The sequence below is a fragment of the Bufo bufo genome, chromosome 1 (genome assembly GCF_905171765.1).
Source record: "Bufo bufo chromosome 1, aBufBuf1.1, whole genome shotgun sequence".
Lineage (NCBI taxonomy): Eukaryota > Metazoa > Chordata > Amphibia > Anura > Bufonidae > Bufo > Bufo bufo.
Genome location: NC_053389.1, coordinates 201,861,732 through 201,886,498, shown reverse-complemented (window position 1 = coordinate 201,886,498; position 24,767 = coordinate 201,861,732). Strand labels below are relative to the sequence as shown.

Here is a 24,767-nt window from a genome sequence, read left to right as displayed (position 1 = left end):
TCATGTCACGCTTTGTTTCCGGGGTAGGCAGGAAATCCTGCAGGTTGATACACACCATGTGCAAATTTATCTCCTGTTTGTTTAAACCTAGATATTAATGGGGTTGAGTCACAAATAAACTTATCCTATAGCTAGAGCCATCTGATGGGGATGGGTACAGCTGCTATGACCCACAAGGATCATAAGTATGGCAGCATTGTGTGTCAGTATGAATGAAGCAGTGCAGCGTCCCAGTGGTCACTGCTAAAGGGGTTAATGTATCGTTAAAGGCCGTATATAGGGATATATGGTTAATTTGCCAGCCTCTTAGATGCAGTTACCAGGTGTTGGCAGGTCCCACCCCTCTAGATGGTAGCTGCTGGGGAGTGAGCTCTAGGAAGTGTGTGTGAGAAGAGAAGCAGAAGACAGGGATACACAACCAGAAAAGGTGATCGTAATAAGTGCCAGACTCTGAGGAAGTGAGAAAACAAATATAATAGAATGTAGAGCAGTCATTTCAAGAGAAAGAGTGTGGGCAGAAGCCAGCGAAGGTAATGCCTGCCTCAGGCTACAGACTTCACTGCAATTTGGATTGGGTTAGTAGCTTCAAGCACCCTTCCACACCCAAGAGACAGATTGGCCATCTCTCAATGGACTGCACCCGGCAGCTGGCTATTGCAGAATTATGGATAAAAGAAGAGAAAATTTGCACCCCTTTGGCCGGATTGGAAAGACTGCACTGTTAATGTGGAAAGGGACTCGGGGGGCTATGATACTACGTCCTTCTCCCACCCTATATGCAGCCTTGGGGAACTGTTTTATGACACGTAAACAGACTGTGCCTACTCGTGCAAAGACGTGTGTATCAACTGCTGAGCTCCCTCAGTGAAAGGTGGCGTTACCAGTCATTGCAACAAATTTATCTTCACTTACGCTAGTTTTCTGCTGCAAATGAAACCAGAAATCGAGAGCAGCTCACAGCTGCTGTAGATGCACAGACTGTCGGAGGATGTCCTAAATTATGACGACGCCTGCGCCTCATCATAAATAAGGTGCATCCTCTGGCACCGCAAGGGATATCACAGGGGCAGACTGGGAGCTTAAAGTGGCCCTTTGAAAAAACCTACAACTGGCCATATGTTGTATGCTGGTCCAAATTGACAGCAATAAAAGTAAGCAGGGGCAGCAATAATGTAGGCCAGCACAAAGTACCAACCTAAGCAGAACCAAATATAACAGTCCAGCACTATATATATAAGTATTCAACGGTATCACCATCCTGAGGATGGCAATATGGTTGATTTTAGAAGGGTACTTATGGCCGCCAGCCAGGTGTATAAGTACCTGATGCTTCTAGCATTAATTAATACTGAGAGCATACTACTACGTCTTTCTCCCACCCTATATGCAGCATTGGGGTACTGTTTCATAACACGATTACATACTGTGCCTACTCGTGTGTATCAACTGCTGAGCTCCTTGAGTGAAGCTGCATGTGTTCCATTGACAATCTGGTCTGGTCATTTCCTCCTCTGGCCCCATCTTCTGCCTTGCATCATACAATGCATCACCAACCACCATCAGGCAGGAGACAGTCACCAGGGTGTGCCCCAAGGGGAAGAAGGGGAGGGAGCACGGGAGCACCAGGAAGGACTATAGCCATCATGGGTACTACCCACCATCCTCTCCGCCCTCGCAACTCCCCTACGCAGGCTGTAAGGATAAGTTCATTTTGTGGCACAACCCATGTAATGATAAAAGTAGTAGTGTTCCTTTCACAGGTGGGAACAGCTAGGAATATAGGGGGCTGTGCAGAGCCAGACAACGTCGGGAACCCTGAAAGACACCGCATTTCCAAGGCAAACCATGGGAGCAATCTGCACTATGTATTTGAATTACTAGCAACAAGTTATGTAGATAACTTCAAATTTTACTTTCCCTAGTATGAATTTGTTAGTACTTATGCTATGTCATATCTGTTAACTAGGCCTTTGCTTTCCTACACCTAGCCCTTTCTTGAATTTTGACGTACACACTCATAATAAGCAGGAAGGAGTTCCTGCAAAATCCTGTACATGGAGCTGGGTACATGGGATCCTACCGGAAGCTCAGTGGTGACTGGCAGACACTCCCGCTGTAACGGCTGGGATCAAAACATAACTCAAATCCTGACTGTTTAACCACTGAGATCTGCAGTCAGTGCTGACCACAGCATCTGGGAGAAGCTCCATCAATCAACCTAATGGCCCCCATACAATGTGATTGTGGGGTGCTGAGATATACTATGGCAGCCGGATGCCTAAAGGTTGGTTTACACGGGCCGATGGCCGATTGTCGTAAAGGAAGTGCTCGGTCAGAGAAGAAGATCTCTTTCACAGTAATAGTGCTCCTTTGTCCCCATACAGAATCATTATTTCTGGGCAGCAGACCACTGTTTAGACCGCACATTCTGGTCCCCAGAAACGATGATTGATGTGTCTGCGCGAACTACAGGATCACCCGATGAACGAATGTCTTGCTTCTTCATCGAGTGATTGGTGACACATTTAGATCGCCAGATTATCGGGAATGAGTGTTCACAGGAATGGTCGTTCCCGATAATCTGGGCGATTATTGGTTCGTCTAAATCCACCTTAACAGTAGCTTCCAAGCCTACCGTGTGCAAGAGCCTATTAGGCCCTAAGGGTGAGCAGCCTCAGACAGTGGTCAGCCCAGAAATCATTTCCAGGGAGAGAGACCCAGAAGAGTCTGTATGGAATAGGTGGGGGACTGGTGAGGTGATTTTTAATTTTTTTTTACTGCATTTTAGTATTTTCATTTTACACATAAGAGTCTTACCTGGAACACATGCAAAAAATTTTACAGAATCTCTGTGACCGTGAAACGAGACTTGTGCATGCTCCAGGGAACAGTAGGGGCTCGTCTGATTTAAGATATCCTTGTTGTCCTTGACTTCTCCAGACTGTTCCTGTGTTCCTACAAGTATAGCACATTCATTACAAGAGCTGATTTTTATTAAGTGGGGCAATCAAATGATTGAGTTAAACAGGTTTCCCAACACTAGAGTAGAACAGAAAGTTGAATTATACAATGAGTAAGCTATCTTTTGTTAAAGTGGATCTGTCAGGGAGGGAAGATCCCTTTAAGTTAGAGCATCTGGTGGTGTGAGGAAGGACTGGCGATAGGGTCATGGGTGCCCACAGAGGAGCCATTGTAGCACAAATTGCTGAAAAAGTTAAAGAGGTTGTCCCATAACAACTTATTCTCTATCCAAAAACTATGGGGGTCATTTATCAAACTGGTGTAAAGTAGAACTGGCTTAGTTGCCCATAGCAACCAATCAGATTCCACCTTTCATTTTGGACAGCTCTTTTGGAAAATGAAAGGTGGAATCTGATTGGTTGCTAGGGGCAACTAAGCCAGTTCTACTTTACACCAGTTTGATAAATGACACCCTGTGTGTTTGCCACAATTTTTATGCCACCCTCAACAGTTTTCTGAAAGGGGGAGTAACCAGCCTTCTGCCACAAATGAAACCAGAAATCTAGAGCAGCTCAAAGCAGTCGTAGATTTCGGTTTAGGAGCACAGACTCTTGGAGGATTCCCTAAATTATTACAAGGCCTGCGCCTCGTCATAAATAAAGTGCATCCTCTGGCTGCGCAGTGGATTTCACAGGGGTGGACTGGGAGTTTAAAATGGCCCTGGAGAAAACCTAAAAGTGGGCAACAAAAGTAGAAGGGGACAGCCATAATGTAATGCTGCACAAAATACCAACCCAACAGAACTATACCACAAATACCACAGTACCGCACAAAATACTGCCGCAGTATTCAACTTTATCACCATCCTGAGGATGGCGATATGGTTGAATTCAGAAGAATACTTAAGGCCGCCAGACAGGTGTATAAGTACCTCATGCTTCTAGCATTAATGCTGAGAGCATCAGATTGTTATGCACCGAGACAGCAGCCATGAGGAGGGGCGGCCCCCTAAGCATCGGCCCACCAGGAAATTTCCCTTTAGCGAGTATGGCCAGTCCACACCTGGGATATCAAGACCAAAGAGCCGGTCTTGATCAATCTCCCCCATAGTTTTCACTTTGAAGTCTAGGATATTTTATGGACAATTGCATCAACAGCAGATCAATGCAAGAATAAAGATGGTTTCAAGGTCGGACGCCTCTAGAACACTATATTTTGGGTTAAAAGCTTGAGAAAGGAAAGACTGCATGCTACACAGTTACTGATAAGTGAACGAGGACCAAGCATGATTATTTCAACCGGGAGAGGATGACCGGAAAAAGATAAAAATTTGGCATGCTAAAAACTAACATGTCCGGCAGGGGCACATTGGCCATAGACCTTACAGGGAAATTTCCTGGTGGGCCGATGCCCAGGGGGCCGCCTGGGCCCTCCTCGCAGCCTGCCCAGTGGAAGTTTTTGGGGATGTATTTTGTGCTGTTGGCAGTATTCTGTGATGGACTGTGGCACTTGGCTCTGTTGGGGTGGTCTAATGTGCCACAATATGGTATTGCTGGCCTTGCCTTCCATCAATTTGGACCCGACCACAAAACGGGGCCACTTTTAGTATTTTTTTTTCCAGGGCCACTTTATGTTCCCAGCCCGCCCCTGATGTCCGGAAGCAGGGGGCAGTCAAACCCCTCTATACACAGATTGGCCGACATTAGTCTAATGTGTATGGCCAGCTTCAGAACACGCCAGCAAACATTTCACAAAGGCATTGCTAAAATATATGACTGATCAATCATATCTGTGCTCCCATAAATCATCTTACCCTTGGAGAAAGGAATAGAAACTATGACACCGCAGGAGGTGCCGACCCACAAGCGCTCACAGAATACAGACAGTGCAGAGACCTGGGCCATAGACATAAAGCTGCTCGAACCTGCAAAAAACGGTAAAAAACGGTTTTACATTTTATTTTCATCTTAAAGAGGAGCTGCCACCTCTGGTTTAGTGACTGATGTAATAACAACTAATGCCAGTCTCCTATTATTCCTGGTTTATAAAAGGTACAACTGGGTGTTACCAAGTAGGGGAGGGGCGTGGGTGTGTCCTTGCAGTCTGGCGTTGCCAGCACTGATTGGACAGTATCTGCATGTGCAGGGACACACCTCCGAGTGGTAACATTCAGTTGTACCTTTATTTATAAACTTACAGCAGGAATAAGAGGAGGAAGGAATAGGAATGGCACAACACTGAGTTAAAAGAATAAATGCCTCATGTGGAATACAATTATTTCTTAAAGGAGTTGGCCGCTTTCTGGCGACTGTGTATATACGTCGACTATAAGGCACTTATTAATGTAGCCTATGTAGAAATTCTGTGTCCGTTTCTATATTTCATAAGACATGCCCCCTTGTTGACCAAGACTTTTGTGCTGTCCACATGGAGGTCCTGTGCATAAAATGGCTGCTGATGGACCAGACCAATCACCTCCATGTGATGTCTCCTTTATTCACATACACTGCACCTGCCATCTGCAGGTCACTGCCGGCAGTTTAGTGCAGGTACGGCGTGTTAGAATGGAGGAGGCTGAGTGATGTGTCTGGTCACATGACCCTCCATCAGCGGCCATCTTATGGACAAGACCTTTATGTGGACAGCACAAAAGATTTGCCTAACAAGGGGACATGGCTTATGAAATCTAGCAAATGGCACATAATATGAACACAGGCTATATTAGTAGGTGGCATATAGTCATCTTACATATGCAATGGTCAACAGTAGCCAAAAAGTGGACAAACCCTTTAAATCAGTCATGTCAGGAATGGTGACATTCACTATACACACACATCATAGGGATTTTTTACCAGTATACGGTACTACACTGAGAATTATTTACTGATGATGTAACTATATTCATTTACTCACATTGGAGGTAATATAAAGTCTATTATACCCTGGGCTTCAATTTCTTTCTATTTTCAAGATCTCAGCTTGCTGTTGGTGAATAGAAACAGGGGCTGTCAGAGGCTGTAAACCAGTACACAGCTACTACGCGTCACTGTTGTGATTCTCTGTAAGCCGAGCAAAGGGGACGTCTGGCAGGGTGTCTTATGTGTCAATATGCTTTCAGAACCAGATGATTATACTATATAGAATTGGAGAGCGCACCGCAATATAAGATTACCACTAGATGGTATAGAACTCCACTGCTACTAAGTAGATATAACTCTGAAGTTTCTGATGTGTGCTGGAGATGCGGACAGGGCATTGGAAATTATGAGCATATATGGTTTTCATGTCCTTCTCTTACCACCTTCTGGAAGGATATATGCAGTGTGATCAATAAGATTTTTGGCACGGATATTACTCTGTCAGTTAACCTGGTTTTGTTTAACTTGTATAACACACATCAGCATGTCGCAAAATCAGATCTTTGCAACTATTTCCTAAACATTGCCAAGATACTTATTCCAAGGAGATGGCTTCAGAAAGACCCGCCGACTTTGAACGACTGGTTCATTGAACTGTACAAAGTATGCGATTTTGAACGAAAAAGATGGCTTACGGCAAACAGACCAGACAAGTTTGAGAAGATCTGGAGAAGATGGCTAGCTGCGGATAAATCAGATATCCTTTCTGCTTAGAGTGAAATAGATGATCGTTATAATGTACCTAGATAGTTTTAGGCTCACAAGTATTTCGCTTTTTCCAACAAGTCATTCACTTGTATGAGCAAGCTAAGTCAGATTTTGTCTTATACTTTTCTAGTTTGTGACAGGGCGTTATTGACTAGTAAAAATGCTTTTCCCCCCACCCCTCTTACCCTACTCCCTTCCCAATTATCTGATTGCTGTTCTTTATGATTTACATTGTAGATCAATATTGTCTAGGCTACAAAAATGTTTACTGTTATGCTCAGATGGTTTATGTAACCTTTTTGTACTTATGAAAAAAATAAGTATAAAATGTGAATAAAATAATAATTTACACAGATGATTATACTATATATTACCAGTTTTATGTCAATTTAACATTTTCTTGTGGAAGTAAAAAAAAAAATATATATTTTAAATATATTCACAGTTCTGAAAATAAACCTCCTTCAGTGGTGTAAAAACCTCCCGCCCTAGTCCTTCCCTGAGATGTCACATAACCTCACAATAGCGGCCAATTTTAGAACTGGCCAGGGCCACGGCTGCCACGTCATAGACATTCAAGGTGACTTCACTGCCCTGATGACCGGCAGCAGCCGAAGCAGTCAGACATGGCGGTGGAAGCAAGAGACTGTGAGTATATTTAAAAGCTCTGTCATTTCTTCCTAAGTGTTTTTTTCTGAAATCCACCAGGACGCCCAGAAGACCCCTTCAAGAAGTGCATAAGTGACATGACAGCTCTGTGTTGGTGGCTCCTCTCACCCAACATTCTCTGAATGAACGGCTCCAATTCCAGTTCTTGTAAAGGCTGCCCGGTCTCGGGATGGAACAGACGTAGAATAGAATCCAGGCGGACGGACACCCATACTCCATCTCTCGCAGCAGCAATGTGCCTCACTTGACTTTCAGGACGATGCGTTGCTTCAAACCATATCTAGATGTCAAAAAGGACAAAAAGGTGTATATAATCCATTTACATCTCCAACCACGGCTACAGACTCAGGCGGTATGTCCGACAATTACATCCCGAATCCTCCGAGCAGGAAGAGGGAATGAGCACAACAGACTTCTGCAGAGGCTCACCCCCTCACACAGAGCGCCCACAAAAACAGAATCCTTATTGAGAATGCATTAAAAAGGTTATGTCATGATTGATGTAAAAAATACAAATCAGACAAAATATAGTAAATGACAATCTCTATCTCACCAAGCTAGAACCAGCCCTGTGCCTCCAGAGATCTGCCCATTGCACTGCTAGATTTATTTCAGGCTGGCAGCTTAGGGGGCGAGCCCTTTCTCAGGGGATGTGTCCTTTCTGCTGCAGCTCTCTCCCTGTGACTGTCGCAGCTTCTAACAGTAAATATGGCTGGTGGCAGTTGAAGATTTAAACTGAGTGCGGGTGATGGACAAGAAATAATAAAATAAAAAAAACAGCAGGTGGGGGCTATACAGATACAATTTCTTGAATAACTCAGTGGCTATATTGAATTTTTAATTACATCCAATTACAAAAGTATTAAGATCCAGATGCTGGTTTGAAAAATGTAGAATGTGTTTCGTGGCACAAAACCCTGAAATAAATCTAGCAGTGCAATGGGCAGATCTCTGGATCCATGTGTTTAACAGTAATAACCTATTTTTGGTAGCCTTTTATTAATAGTACCGCACTCCTTAAAAGAGGTTGTCCCACATCAGAGAAAGGGGCATTTATCATGTAGAGAAAGGGGCATTTATCATGTAGAGAAAGGGGCATTTATCATGTAGAGAAAGGGGCATTTATCATGTAGAGAAAGGGGCATTTATCATGTAGAGAAAGGGGCATTTATCATGTAGAGAAAGGGGCATTTATCATGTAGAGAAAGGGGCATTTATCATGTAGAGAAAGGGGCATTTATCATGTAGAGAAAGGGGCATTTATCATGTAGAGAAAGGGGCATTTATCATGTAGAGAAAGGGGCATTTATCATGTAGAGAAAGGGGCATTTATCATGTAGAGAAAGGGGCATTTATCATGTAGAGAAAGGGGCATTTATCATGTAGAGAAAGGGGCATTTATCATGTAGAGGAAGGGGCATTTATCATGTAGAGAAAGGGGCATTTATCATGTAGAGAAAGGGGCATTTATCATGTAGAGAAAGGGGCATTTATCATGTAGAGAAAGGGGCATTTATCATGTAGAGGAAGGGGCATTTATCATGTAGAGGAAGGGGCATTTATCATGTAGAGGAAGGGGCATTTATCATGTAGAGGAAGGGGCATTTATCATGTAGAGGAAGGGGCATTTATCATGTAGAGGAAGGGGCATTTATCATGTAGAGGAAGGGGCATTTATCATGTAGAGGAAGGGGCATTTATCATGTAGAGGAAGGGGCATTTATCATGTAGAGGAAGGGGCATTTATCATGTAGAGGAAGGGGCATTTATCATGTAGAGGAAGGGGCATTTATCATGTAGAGGAAGGGGCATTTATCATGTAGAGGAAGGGGCATTTATCATGTAGAGAAAGTTAATACAAGGCACTTACTAATGTATTGTTTATGTCAATATTGCTTCCTTTAGTGGCCAGACCCATTTTTCCATCACACTATACATTTCTCGTTCCCATGGTTATGACCACCCTGCAAGTCAGCGTCAGTGGCCATGCTTGAACACTATAGAAAAAAAGCACTGGCCTCTCTGGTGGCCAGGACCATAGGACTGCACATAGGTTGGTGTTTTTTCCTTTGGTGTGCAAGCCCGACCACCAATCCTGGATTGAAGGGTGGTCGTAACCACGGAAACGAGAAATGTATAATGTGATGGAAAAATGAATCCAGGCAGCGAAGAAAGCAATATGAACAATCACAATACATTAGTAAGTGGCTTGAATTAACTTTCTCTACATGATAAATGCCATTTCCTGAAGTGAGAGGACCCCTTTTAAAGTATGCATGTTCATGTCCATATGACAAAGAATAAACCGTGCCATAATGTTTCTCAGCATACATCAAGTAGATCCTGATTCTTTCAAGCAAGCAACGTTTCTGTCCAGGGTGGACCTTTGTCAAGTGAAATCTGGAATGGGTAGGAGCTGGATGTGTGGAGCGAAGAAAGCCACAGCCAGACGCACGGATTATTCTTTGTCATATGGATTAATAGATGTGATTCGCTTTGCATTTTTAAGAAGCAGTGCCGCAAATTTCTGTACTATCCTTGGGACAGGTCATCAATATCAGATAGGTGGCGGTCTAACTCCCAACACCCTCGTCATTTGAAGAGGGTGTAGCGATGGGACGAGCACTATATATCGTATTCTGGTTGTGCTTGGTACTGCAGCTCAGTCCCATTCTCTTGGATGGGAATAAGTTGCAGGAAGGCCATCACTGAAGAACGAGACATCACAGGCCAAGGAAGAGGCCACATCGCTCACCAGACTTTCACAGTCCCTTCCAACAGTTGCTTGGCAGGAGTGCCGGGAGACGGGACCCTCACCGATCAGATATTAATTACCTACCCTGAGGATATTTAACTCCCTGAAAACCCCACATAGATGAGAGGAATGACATGCTGGATGAGCGCTTCTTATCTGTGTAGTTGTTCTCGTCATATTTTTTATGCATTTTCAATAAAGATGAGAATTCATTTTTATACAAGGTGTGCTGGGTTCTACTCACATTCTTGTGTCCACCTTGTAACATCATGTATTTTTAGGTCCAACTGCTTGATGGTTATTTTCATACCATATCTTTATAGCGGTTGGAGCTTTGATTTTCTCATACAGAGCTCCAAATCCCCTGCACAGAAAGGGCTGACGGATAGAGATTCCAGAGGCAGCCACCTGATGGAGTTTAAGAGCCTAGTGTACACCATTTATTATTGCATTCAATGTATAAGCCATTATTGCATGTGATTTGGAGCTTTGTATCAGTAAAACAGATATGAAATTATGAGAAATAAAAAAATAATAATAATAAACAAATGCATATATAGATAAAAAGTACATTTACTTTAACCCTCGGGTCTGAACTAAAGGCATTATTAAAGGGTTTCTCCAGCATTTTACTATTGATGGCCTATCCTCAGGATAAACCATCAATATCTGACTGGCCCGGGGTCTGACCTGCACCTGGAAAATATAGTGGACAGAGCTAGTTAACTGAAGTGAATGCTAGTGTGACGTGACTCCTGCCGATCATATAGCGATGGCCAAACTGAGAACTGGCAATAGGAAAAATCTGGAATACTCCTTTAAATAGCGCTTATATGTCATGGTTTATATGTTATTCAGCTTTTTCTGTATTAAGGGCAGCTGAGGAGTTTTGTGACAAATCTACTACATTTACCAGATTTACAGCTGAGAGATCATGTCACTTGGCTCCTGTTACCTGATTAGAGGAGTTATTCTTGATCTATGAATATTATGGTTTAAGGCTATGTACATCTTTGGGGGCAATTTTATTCATTATTATAATTTTTTTCCATTGGTCTTTTAAAAATATGGCATCCTTTTTTCTGTACAGAGCTGACATGCTGCAGTAGCTGCCTGTGGATATTCTATCTTTTCCATCAGACCAGGAGCAGACGGGCTCCTTATCTTTGCTCTCTGACATTATAAACACTCATTATACTGTAGCTCAGTTCTTGTCTTACTGATAAGAATGTGGCTTTAATAAGTGTTTATGACCTCTCAGCAGTTTAGAGATGAGGGTTATTAGATGACCGCCACAGTGAAAGTGAATAATAATATAATAATAATCTTTATTTATATAGCGCCAACATGGGATGAAAGCCCAGGGCCAGCAACACTGCAGCAGGGCGTTTCTCCTAGCAACTAGGAGGATGACCACTGCAAGAAGGATGGGAAAAGGAGTGCAGCAAAGGTCAGACAGATGCTGGAGGTAGGGGACTCTATTATTAGGAGGACAGACAGGGTCATCTGTCGCCGAGACCGTGAATGCCGAACAGTGTGTTGTCTGTCGGGTGCTCGGGTTCAGCATATTGCTGATCGGATTGGCAGATTGCTGGGTGGGGCTGGGGAAGACCTGGCGGTCATGGTACACATGGTGCACCAATGACAAAGTCAGGGGAAGATGGAAGGTCCTTAAAAATGATTTTAGGGAAGTAGGAGAGAAGCTCAAGTCCAGGACCTCCAAGGTGCCACGAGCGTCCCCAGTGCCACGAGCGTCCCCAGAGAGACAACGGGAGCTTAGGGAGTTAAATAACTGGCTCAGAAGCTGGTGCAGTAAGGAAGGGTTTGGGTTCATGGAGAACTGAGCCAACTTCTCTGTCGGTTACAGGCTCTACAGTAGGGACGGGCTGCACCTCAATGGGGAGGGTGCAACTTCCCTGGGGGGAAAATGGTTAGACGGCTGGAGGAGCTTTTAAACTAGGATCTGGGGGGAGGGTGGGTCATACTAATAAGGGGGTAGATAGTGTAGATACAGAGTGGGATATAGGAGGGGACAGCGGGGATTTAGTGGGGGCTGGGGTTAGTGAGGAAAGTAGGGAGAAGACTGGGCAGAACTATACACTTACAAGAACCTGTTACATACAAACATCAACCAAGGTAACCCAAAAATCCCGGATATTCACTTTACAGGTAATAGTAATTTAAAATGTATTTTCACAAATGCCAGAAGTCTACCTAGCAAAATGGGGGAGCTGGAGGCTATGGTACTAGAAGAACACATAGATATAGTTGGTGTGGCTGAGACCTGGTTGGACTCTTCGCATGACTGGGCTGTAAATATTAAGGGTTTTACACTATTTAGGAAAGACAAGGTCAATAGAAAAGGAGGTGGCGAGTGATCTGAAGACAAGTGTGAAAGAGGCAATTGTGGGTGAGGATGGTGAGGATGTAGAAACCTTATGGGTGGAAGTTCAAAGGGATATAATCACGGAAAAAATAATACTTGGTGTAATCTATAGACCCCCTAACATCACAGAGGAGATAGAAGCACAACTGTATAACCAAATAGAGCGGGCGGCACAGGCTGGTATAGTGGTTATAATAGTAAAAGGGGGGGGGGGGGGGGGGGGGGTAGTCACTAAAGACAAGGAAAAGGCAGAGTTACTAAATGTTTTTTTTTAGCTCTGTATATACAAAAGAAGAGAAAGGAGCTGATATCTGTGGTGCTGGGGCTGTTAGCCAATTGAGTATATTACTGGTTGTACTAACTGTAGATATGGTCCAAGATAAGTTAGATAAGGTGAACAAGGCTCCAAGTCCTCGTGCCTGACTTTTGCTAAATTTAAATTAGCCCAACATATATTGCTAGCCGCCAGAATTCATATCGCCTCTAAATGGAGGTCCAGCTCCTTGAATTTTCAGGCAGTGATCGACAGGGTTAATAGAATCCTCCTATACGAGAGGCTCTCGGCCATCCGATTGGACACGTGCGAGTCTTTTGAAAAGCTCTGGGAGCCCTGGCTGTCCTCTTCCTACTCAGTGGATTTTCGATATAGCATGATACTATAATCTAACAAATACCTAATACGGTAACATATAGATGTATAAAATTGAAATGTCGACAAAACCTTGGTTTTGCTTTATTGTCAAACTACATTACCTTTTTTAATTTTCATCATTGGATCTCCCATTGTAATTGTTGTAATGACTTTATGTATTTACATGTTTTTTACAACACTTGTACTCTTCTCTATATACTGAACAGCATCTAAGATGCTCCTTTCCAGTAAATAAATCTTTGAAACATAAAAATTATAAGCAGGGGGACAGCAATGACTGAACTGAGCTCTTTAAGCACTCTTGGGTGTAATCCATCTGGGTTTGTCTCCAAGAAGGCATAAGGAAGGTGAAGGTGAGTAAGTACAGTCCAGCAGCGAGGATAGCAATCTGGAAATTTTTTTCCAGAATTGCTGGACACGTGGACAAGACCACCAAATGTGGTAGACCGTACCTTCTCCCCCACATCCTCTAAAACATAAAGGAGAAACTTCAGGATAGATGTGGTGCAATCTATAGGGCACTAGATATGTCCTATGGAGGACTTTTATCAAGGTCTCCGCCAAAGTAATTTGCCATGAGTTTTTGGTCAGGGTCTGGGAACGGAGATGCCATTTGGATAGGGGAAATTCTTCCTGGATATCCTCTTCCCAATCTTTCATGTATGGCAATTTAACTCCTGGGGAGGCATTAAGCGTGACAGTAATGCCTGTTTGCACAAGTAGAAAGTAATAAACCAAAGGGTGTAAAGTCTAAAGTTAAGTTACTAACTCTATGAGAGTGAAGAAAGGAGAATATTTGGTTAGCATTATATAACTCATTAACTGGGAGTGTGTATTTGTCTTTAAAGTCACTTAGGGGTATCATATTTCCCCTGATCAATAACCTATGGAGAGAGGAGAATCCATTAGAAATCCACCACTGAAAAGTATCTGTCCGGAGACCCGGGGGGAAAGCCGGATTTCCGAACAGGTAGAGAAGTGATGAACATCTGGATTGTAATTTAGCCTTGAACCTGACAGACCTCCAGAGTATTAGGGAGTGATAGGATAATGGAGAGTAGGTCCGAATTCTTGGTGGCAAGGGGAGGGGGGACCAGAGTAGAGCTTTCCAAGACCAAGGACTAAGAAGGGATTGTTCAAAGGAGACCCACAGAGGGTGTGCTTCTGGCTGTAGATGTGTTAAGAATAACTGGGCTAAGCTTGCCGCTTTCTAATACTTTGCAAAATCGGGGACTGAGAGACCCCCTTGTGATTTATGTCTACACATTACGGTACGGGAGATGCGGGCTCGTTTATTGTTCCAGATAAATTTCATCACATCTGACTACAAACTACGGATATCTTTGCTGGGTATTTGAACTGGAAGATTCTGATACAAATCTTAAGGCCTGTAATATTTGGGCTATTCCTAATATGAATGGCGAGAGGCTCCATCGCAATGGCAAATAAAGCAGGTGATAGAGGGCAACCCTGACGTGTTCCCCTAAGAATCTGGATGGAGGTTGGATGTGTAGATGGGAGTTTGAGATAGGCAACTGGGGTAGAATAAAGGGAGTGGACAGCTTGTAGAAATGGACCTCTAATACCCATAGTCTGTAATACTCTATACAGATAATCCCATGTGACGGAGTCAAAGGCCTTTTCTATATCTAGGGCCAAAAGTTGTTTTATTATTCGCTACTTGTATTATATTAAGGACCTTTCGGATATTATCAGGGGCCTCCCTGTCGGGGATGAAACCCACCTGGTCCTTATGTATAAGGCTGGGTAGGAGAGTATTAAGCCCTCTGGCCAAAATGGATGAGAAAATTTTTGTGTCTAAATTCAGTAAGGCTATGGGTCTGTAATTGGATGGTGATAGGGAGTCCTTTTTTGGTTTAGGAATGACTGTGATATTGGCCACCAGAAAATCTGGATGGGGAATGTTACCCTTCAGTAAATGGTTGCAGAAGTTTGTGATATGTGGGGTTAGTATGGGGGCAAATTTTTTATGGTAAAGGGCTGAAAGGCCGTCCGGGCCTGGGGCCTTCCCCAGTTTCAAGGCTTTAATTGTGACTTCCACTTCTTCTGCTGTAAATTCCCTACCCAGGTCACATAGCACTACGGGCGATATCCGTGGAAGTGGGATTGATGATAAAAAGGTATCATCTGCCTGCCTCTGGTCAGAACCCGGTTTCGCATAGAGTTGTTGGTAGAAGGCATGAAAAGTGTTGTGAATGACATCTGGGTTGGAGGACACTTGGCCAGATCGTGAACGGATTTGAAAAACTTGGTTAATTTTTTGATTGGCTTTTAATTGGCGCGCTAACATCTTGTCAGGTTCATTCGCATATTTATAATACTATGCAGTCCATCGTAAGGCTTTTTCTGTATTATTTGATAGGATCAGATTTATCTGCATTTTGGTGTCTTTTACTGCCTTAAGCAAGTAAAGTGAGGGTGTCCTCTGGTGAGCTTGGACCAATCTACTCAGTTTGGCTTCTAAAGCCAGGAGGGTTGAGTTCCTTTCCCTCTTTAAGTGGGACGCCTCCTTGATCAGATGCCCCTTCATGAAAGCTTTATGAGAAAGCCAGATCACCACAGGGTCTATGTCTGTGTTAGCATTGTCTGCAAAGAAATTTACCATCTCTTCCTGGAGCCGATCACAAACAGTGGGTCTAGTTAAAAGTGATTCGTTAAGTCTCCACGTAAATAGGCGACTGGTGGGGGCGGATGGAGTGACGTCAACCATGACCATGTCGTGATCAGACCAGGAAGCAACAATATGCCTGCAATATGACACAGATGGCAGGATGGATGTGGAGGCTAAAATGAAGTCTATACGAGTGTATAGGCGATGGGTGGGTGAGTAGTAGGTGCAACTCCTCTGTGTGCCGTTATGTTCCCTCCAAGTATCTGCAATGGAGAGAGATTCTAAAACCCTTTTGATATGGGCCCCTTGCACAGCAGAGCGCGGTGTATGTGGTGGAGACGAGCGATCCAGTAGAGGATCCATCACAAAATTAAAGTTACCACAGCACCACATCTCGTCGTATGTGAGGGTTTCAAGCAGTTGGTGCATTTGAGTAAAAAAAAGTAACCGGATCGTCAGTAGGAGCATATACATTTTCAATACATATAGTGCGGTCCTTACATTCACCCAGCAAGATAACATATCTACCATTGGGGTCTATGATGGAGCGGGAGATTTGGAGAGGGAATGAATTCCGTATAAAAGGTTATTACTCCTCTGCTCTTGGTTTGAAATGTGGATGAGAAGAACCTGGTGTACTGAGGATGAAACAACTTATGATGGGAGGTGGATGTGAAGTGGGTCTCCTGTAGGCAAATAATATCTGGACTTGATCGATTGGGGTAAAAAGAGGATGTGCCCCAAACGCATACCACGACGTGGACGCAATGATTTTTGGACTAACGACTCAGACTCGAGTTTGTCTGAGGGAAATGGAGCCAATCCAGCAAATAATCCACCCCTTTAGAAAAAGAACGAGAATGGGGCGTGGGAGACGCTCAAGAAAAGTCCAAAGAAATTCGCAAGTCGACGAGACAGAGGCGTCAGGTCTCGTGGCGACAATAGAAATAGAGGACGAAGCCTCCAATGTCAGTGCCATGGACATAGTGGTGACCCTCACAGGGTTAGAACTGCCCACGGGCTGCATCCCTCTCCTCAATCGAGGGTTGGGATTCAGCCTAGCTGAGCAGTAATGCCCAGTCGATTTTGAAATCGATTTGTTCTTATCTGTTCGTAAATTATTTCTCAAGAAAATGTTCATGGAATCCCCTTCTAGTGATAAACCTCCCTTGCCCGGGGAAATCCCCGCGACAATAACGGAAACCGATTTTCATTTGAAGGGTCGCTTTAATAACCACCTCAGGACCGCCGTACGCAGGATTGCGTCTTTGCGGCGGTCCTGTTGTTCTGGGTGGACGCGCCGGTGCGTCCTCTCGCGAGACGCGAGATTTCGTGCATTGCCGGCCCGCGCATGCGCATCGCGGGCCGGCAAAAGTTAAAGAAGTATTTCGTCACCAGCCTGCCAGCAACGATCATTGGCTGGCAGGCTGGCGATTTTCAAAAAATCGAATCAGAAGCCAGATAACAGATCATATTAGTAAATATGATCTGTTATATGGCTTGTCTGCTCCTGTGCTGGTCCTTTTCGTCGGTTGGATCCAGCAGAGGAGCAGACTTCACAGTGAGTAGCACCAACACCACACTTTAGCCCCAGATCACCCCCCTGCACCCCAATTAACCCTTTGATCACCCCTTTGATCGCCCCTGTCAATCACTATTGAAAGGAAAAAAAGTGATCAGTGTAAACTGTCACTTTTTTTTTTCACTAGTATTGGCTGTTAGGTTTTAGGGATAGTTTAGGCCCCTTGGTTAGGTAGTTAGCGTCAGTTAGCGCCCAGCCCACCGCACCGCAGTCACTTTTATTCGCTGATTAGCGTATCGCTAATCAGCATTTGTACTTTTATAGTATCTGTAAGTGATCAAAACTGATCACGGTCAGATCTATAATAGTATTAGTGTCACTTTAGTTCGCCCTCCACCCAAAACGCAGTGTTTGCCCGATCAGGCCTGATCGGTCGCCCACACGTGCGTTCACCCACGCCCGCCCCACCGCAGTGACAAAAAAAATTTTGTTTTTTGATCACTGCACATTCACTTTACAAGCACTGCGGCGATAAAAAAAATCAGTTTTGATATTTTTTATCAACCGCAGCAGCCTCCGGTACTTCGCTAGCCTCCCCTTTGTAAGACAGGTTTGCTTTTTTTCTTGGGTAGTCTCAGGGAATACCCCTAAATTTAGTAGTCCAAATGTCAAACAGGGGGTATTCTTCTGAAGAGGCCTACAGGATTCTGACCCAGTCGGATGAGGAGTGGGAACCCTCATCTGATGAATCTAGCGGGTCAGAATATGAACCTGTGGAAAGCAGTGGCTCTCTGACCCAAAGTTCGGACGAGGAGGTGGAGGTCCCTGGCAGCACCAGGCGTACCCGGCCCCGTGTCGCTAGACCACAGGTTACGCAGGATCCGTTTCAAGAGCAGCAGAGTGGGGCTGTCGCTGCCGGATCACGTGGTGAGGCATACACCAGCAGCGCAGCCCTTCCTGGACCTAGTACCAGCACTGCCGTACAACATGGTGACGTGGCGAGCACCAGAAGGGCAGTTGAAGCTGGTACGGTGGCACGTGCACTAGTTACCCCGTCGCAGCCACCGCGCAGACAGGCCCGTAGAGCCCCTAGAATCCCTGAGGTGCTGGCAAACCCTGATTGGCAGTCACCAACTTCAGCCGCACCTGTAGTTCCCCCTTTCACCGCCCAGTCTGGAGTTCGGGTTGAGACGGCTCAAATCGGTTCGGCCCTGGGATTTTTTGAGCTGTTCTTGACTGCGGAGCTCTTGGACTTAGTCGTGGCAGAAACAAATCGGTATGCCACACAATTTATATCCGCCAACCCGGGAAGCTCTTATGCCCAGTCTTTCCGGTGGAAACCAGTCCAAGTTTCCGAAATTAAAATTTTTTTGGGCCTTCTCCTCAACATGGGTCTAACTAAAAAGCATGAATTGCGGTCATATTGGTCCACGAACCCAATTCATCACATGCCCATGTTCTCTGCTGCTATGTCCAGGACACGATTTGAGACCATCCTACGTTTTCTGCATTTTAGCGACAACACCACCTCCCGTCCCAGAGGCCACCCAGCTTTTGACCGGCTCCACAAAATTCGGCCCCTCATAGACCATTTCAACCAGAAATTTGCAGATTTGTATACCCCTGAGCAAAACATCTGCGTAGACGAGTCCCTAATACATTTTACCGGGCGCCTTGGCTTCAAACAATACATCCCAAGCAAGCGTGCCCGGTATGGGGTCAAATTGTATAAGCTCTGTGAAAGGGCCACAGGCTATACCCACAAATTTCGGATCTATGAGGGAAAAGATCAGACCCTGGAGCCGGTCGGTTGCCCTGACTACCTGGGGAGCAGTGGGAAGACAGTCTGGGACTTGGTGTCACCCTTATTCGGCAAGGGGTACCATCTTTATGTGGACAATTTCTACACAAGTGTGGCCCTCTTTAGGCATTTGTTTCTAGAACGGATTTGCGCCTGTGGCACCGCGCGAACTAGTCGCGTGGGCTTCCCCCAACGGCTTGTAACCACCCGTCTTGCAAGGGGGGAGAGGGCTGCCTTGTGTAACGAAGAACTGCTCGCGGTGAAATGGAGAGACAAGCGTGACGTTTACATGCTCTCCTCCATTCACGCAGACACGACAATCCAAATTGAAAGGGCAACCCGTGTCATTGAAAAGCCCCTCTCAGTCCACGACTATAATGCGCTCATGGGAGGGGTGGACTTCAATGACCAGATGTTGGCTCCCTATTTAGTTTCCCGCAGAACCAGACGCTGGTATAAGAAGGTGTCTGTATATTTAATTCAATTGGCGCTGTACAATAGTTTTGTTCTCTACAGTAAGGCTGGGAGAACACGATCTTTCCTCAAATTCCAGGAAGAGATCATCGAGAACCTCCTTTACCCAGGAGGTTCCGTGGCCCCATCCACCAGTGTAGTTAGCCGTCTACACGAGCGACATTTCCCCAGTGTCGTTGCTGGTACCTCAACCCAACCGCCACCCCGAAAAAAATGTCGTGTCTGTAGCAGGAGTGGAATAAGGCGTGACACCCGCTATTTCTGTCCTGACTGTCCTGACCACCCTGCCCTATGCTTTGGTGAGTGTTTCCGGAAGTACCACACACAGGTACACCTAGCATAGGGATTGCATCTCACAGGACAGGCACACAGGGCTATTAGGGCCCTTTTACTCACAGCTGCTGCAAACCTCTCCTTTCACCTGGGATAAAGTGCATAATGTACTTCGCCACATCTTTGGGCAATTTGCGCTTTGCACATTGTCCCATGGGGAAGGAGAGGTTTGTTCTATAAAGGTAAAAAAAACTAAACAAAAAAAAAATTACCGGTAAGTAAAAAAGTTAAACGTTCAGTTAAAAAAGTTAAAAAAAAGTTTCTATGTTCTGTTCAACAGTTAATAAATTTATTGCGTTGCGGCCTGGTTTTTTCTTTTTTGTTTTGTTTTTTTTTACCTTTCAGGTGGACCAACCGATCGACTAGCTGCAGCACTGATGTGCATTCTGACAGAAGCATTGCGCTGCTGTCAGATTACACGCAAGTCGGTGTATGCGGCGCTGCAAGACGAGATTTCTCCTCTGCAGTAAAAGATATGTTTGCCGAGGCATATGAGCTGAGGAGGTGGCGGTGTTCATATACTTTGGCAAACACTTTGTATATATAAAAAAAAAAATCCCGGCAATGATTTATTCATCCACATCGATTGATGTGAATGGAGAAATCTGGTTTGCCAGGGCATACGAGCTGAAGTGGGTATGGATGTTGGGCGGAGCTCCTATGTCCTGGCAGACGCCTTTCCCCTCCTTTTTTTTTTTTTGGCAGAGATTTTTTCATCCACATTGATCGATGCGAATGAAGAAATCTGTGCCGTTCATTTTTTTCTTTCAGCCCAGAGGCTGAACGGAAAAAAAAAAATCTCATTACCCGTATGCTCAATATAAGGAGAATAGCAGAAACTCCTAATGCTGGGCATACATGTAATGATTGTGGAGACCCTCAAATGCCAGGGCAGTACAAACACCCCACAAATAACACCATTTTGGAAAGAAGACACCCCAAGGTATTCGCTGAGGGGCATATTGAGTCCATGAAAGATTGAAATTTTTGTCCCAAGTTAGCGGAAAGGGAGACTTTGTGAGAACAAAATCAAAAAAATCAATTTCCGCTAACTTGTGCCAAAATTATTTTTTTTCTATGAACTCGCCATGCCCCTCATTGAATACCTTGGGGTGTCTTCTTTCCAAAATGGGGTCACATGTGGGGTATTTATACTGCCCTGGCATTTTAGGGGCCCCAAAGCGTGAGAAGAAGTCTGGTATCCAAATGTCTAAAAATGCCCTCCTAAAAGGAATTTGGGCCCCTTTGCCCACCTAGGCTGCAAAAAAGTGTCACACATGTGGTATCTCCGTATTCAGCAGAAGTTGGGGAATATGTTTTGGGGTGTCATTTTACATATACCCATGCTGGGTGAGATAAATATCTTGGTCAAATGCCAACTTTGTATAAAAAAAATGGGAAAAGTTGTCTTTTGCCAAGATATTTATCTCACCCAGCATGGGTATATGTAAAATGACACCCCAAAACACATTCCCCACCTTCTCCTGAGTACGGAGATACCAGATGTGTGACACTTTTTTGCAGCCTAGGTGGGCAAAGGGGCCCACATTCCAAAGAGCACCTTTCAGATTTCACAGGTCATTTACCTACTTACCAGACATTAGGGCCCCTGGAAAATGCCAGAGCAGTATAACTACCCCACAAGTGACCCCATTTTGGAAAGAAGACACCCCAAGGTATTCCGTGAGGGGCATGGCAAGTTCCTAGAATTTTTTATTTTTTGTCACAAGTTAGTGGAAAATGATGATTTTTTTTTTTTTTTTTTTTTTTCATACAAAGTCTCATATTCCACTAACTTGTGACAAAAAATAAAAACTTCCATGAACTCACTATGCCCATCAGCGAATACCTTGGGGTCTCTTCTTTCCAAAATGGGGTCACTTGTGGGGTAGTTATACTGCCCTGGCATTCTAGGGGCCCAAATGTGTGGTAAGGAGTTTGAAATCAAATTCAGTAAAAAATGACGAGTGAAATCCGAAAGGTGCTCTTTGGAATATGGGCCCCTTTGCCCACCTAGGCTGCAAAAAAGTGTCACACATCTGGTATCTCCGTACTCAGGAGAAGGTGGGGAATGTGTTTTGGGGTGTCATTTTATATATACCCATGCTGGGTGAGAGAAATATCTTGGCAAAAGACAACTTTTCCCATTTTTTTATACAAAGTTGTCATTTGACCAAGATATTTATCTCACCCAGCATGGGTATATGTAAAAAGACACCCCAAAACACATTCCTCAACTTCTCCTGAGTACGGGGATACCAGATGTGTGACACTTTTTTGCAGCCTAGGTGGGCAAAGGGGCCCATATTCCAAAGAGCACCTTTCGGATTTCACAGGTCAATTTTTACTGAATTTGATTTCAAACTCCTTACCACACATTTGGGCCCCTAGAATGCCAGGGCAGTATAACTACCCCACAAGTGACCCCATTTTGGAAAGAAGAGACCCCAAGGTATTCGCTGATGGGCATAGTGAGTTCATGGAAGTTTTTATTTTTTGTCACAAGTTAGTGGAATATGAGACTTTGTATGAAAAAAAAAAAAAAAAAAAAAATCATCATTTTCCACTAACTTGTGACAAAAAATAAAAAATTCTAGGAACTCGCCATGCCCCTCACGGAATACCTTGGGGTCTCTTCTTTCCAAAATGGGGTCACTTGTGGGGTAGTTATACTGCCCTGGCATTCTAGGGGCCCGAATGTGTGGTAAGGAGTTTGAAATCAAATTCAGTAAAAAATGACGAGTGAAATCCGAAAGGTGCTCTTTGGAATATGGGCCCCTTTGCCCACCTAGGCTGCAAAAAAGTGTCACACATCTGGTATCTCCGTACTCAGGAGAAGGTGGGGAATGTGTTTTGGGGTGTCATTTTATATATACCCATGCTGGGTGAGAGAAATATCTTGGCAAAAGACAACTTTTCCCATTTTTTTATACAAAGTTGTCATTTGACCAAGATATTTATCTCACCCAGCATGGGTATATGTAAAAAGACACCCCAAAACACATTCCTCAACTTCTCCTGAGTACGGGGATACCAGATGTGTGACACTTTTTTGCAGCCTAGGTGGGCAAAGGGGCCCATATTCCAAAGAGCACCTTTCGGATTTCACAGGTCATTTTTTACTGAATTTGATTTCAAACTCCTTACCACACATTTGGGCCCCTAGAATGCCAGGGCAGTATAACTACCCCACAAGTGACCCCATTTTGGAAAGAAGAGACCCCAAGGTATTCGCTGATGGGCATAGTGAGTTCATAGAACTTTTTATTTTTTGTCACAAGTTAGTGGAATATGAGACTTTGTAAGAAAAAAAAAAAAAAAAAAAAATCATCATTTTCCGCTAACTTGTGACAAAAAATAAAAAGTTCTATGAACTCACTATGCCCATCAGCGAATACCTTAGGGTGTGTACTTTCAGAAATGGGGTCATTTGTGGGGTGTTTGTACTGTCTGGGCATTGTAGAACCTCAGGAAACATGACAGGTGCTCAGAAAGTCAGAGCTGCTTCAAAAAGCGGAAATTCACATTTTTGTACCATAGTTTGTAAACGCTATAACTTTTACCCAAACCATTTTTTTTCTACCCAAACATTTTTTTTTTATCAAAGACATGTAGAACTATAAATTTAGAGCAAAATTTCTATATGGATGTCGTTTTTTTTTGCAAAATTTTACAACTGAAAGTGAAAAATGTCATTTTTTTGCAAAAAAATCGTTAAATTTCGATTAATAACAAAAAAAGTAAAAATGTCAGCAGCAATGAAATACCACCAAATGAAAGCTCTATTAGTTAGAAGAAAAGGAGGTAAAATTCATTTGGGTGGTAAGTTGCATGACCGAGCAATAAACGGTGAAAGTAGTGTAGGTCAGAAGTGTAAAAAGTGGCCTGGTCTTTCAGGGTGTTTAAGCACTGGGGGCTGAGGTGGATAAGGAGGAGATAGAGTGTATTCAGTTTTTGGCCAGTATGGAGGCAGAGGAAACAGTCAGCAGAGACAACCAGGTGGAGAAACATGTAGGTGGCATCAGGTCCACTTTCCTTCCTCCCATGCCGGCCGGCTCAGCGATAGACCTGTTCCACAACAACGGGTATTGAGGGAGATACGTGCGCTGATGTATCCAGCTGCACCCCCTAATATTACTGGGGAAGAGTATCAGGCCCTTTTGTGGTTGAAACAACAGGATAATATCATAATTAAGCCGGCCGACAAGGGAGGGAACGTGGTCCTGATGACCAGGGAGTATTATTTGGAGGAGGCAGGTAGACAACTGGGGGACGGCACAGTATACCAGAAGTTGAAAGGGGACCCCATTCAGGGGGTGACCTCGAGACTTTGTGCACTAATTGAGAAATACATAATGGCCGGGTTTCTACCCAGAGGTATGGCTAGAAGGCTCATCCCTACCCATCCTAAAACTCCCGTATGGTACTTCGTACCGAAAATTCACAAGTCACTGACCCGACCCCCAGGCCGCCCCATCGTGGCAGGGATCGGGTCAGTGACTGAGCCACTTTCTGGCTATGTGGACTGGCTCCTCAGGCCACTCCTTGCTAGTACTCAGACATACCTCAAGGACACAGTTGACTTCCTCCGTGCACTCCAGTTTTTTAAGTGGTGGAGGAAGTTTAGCCTGGTGTCCTTGGATGTTGAGAGTCTTTATACCAGGATCCTTCATGATTTAGGGCTCCGGGCCATCAATCTCTTACTCAGTAGGAGCGATAAGGGAATTATGTTCAATACCTTCATTCACGAAGCACTCGACTTAGTTCTCACCAGCAATGTGTTCCAGTTCGATAGTCAGTGGTACTGCAATGGGCACGCCGGTGTCGTGCACCTTTGCGAACCTGTACCTGGCGGTATTTGAAGAGACGTATGTTTTCTCGGTGCGTAACCCCTTCCTGCGGTTTATACATTTATTTCTACGTTATGTCGATGATATTTTTTTGGTCTGGTCAGGC

General features: G+C 44.3%; 1 protein-coding gene across 1 annotated transcript in view; it reads right to left on the bottom strand.

Annotated features, from left to right (window-relative positions):
* LOC121002787 (C-Jun-amino-terminal kinase-interacting protein 3-like) overlaps window positions 1-24,767 on the bottom strand; it is a 153,148-nt gene that overhangs the window by 5,027 nt on the left and 123,354 nt on the right. Inside the window, exons 23-25 of the mRNA XM_040434332.1 lie at window positions 7,365-7,536; window positions 4,775-4,885; window positions 2,818-2,955 (exon numbers count right to left, since the gene is read on the bottom strand). Of these exons, the coding sequence (XP_040290266.1) occupies window positions 2,818-2,955; window positions 4,775-4,885; window positions 7,365-7,536 (421 nt within the window). The remainder of the gene's footprint in view (window positions 1-2,817; window positions 2,956-4,774; window positions 4,886-7,364; window positions 7,537-24,767) is intronic.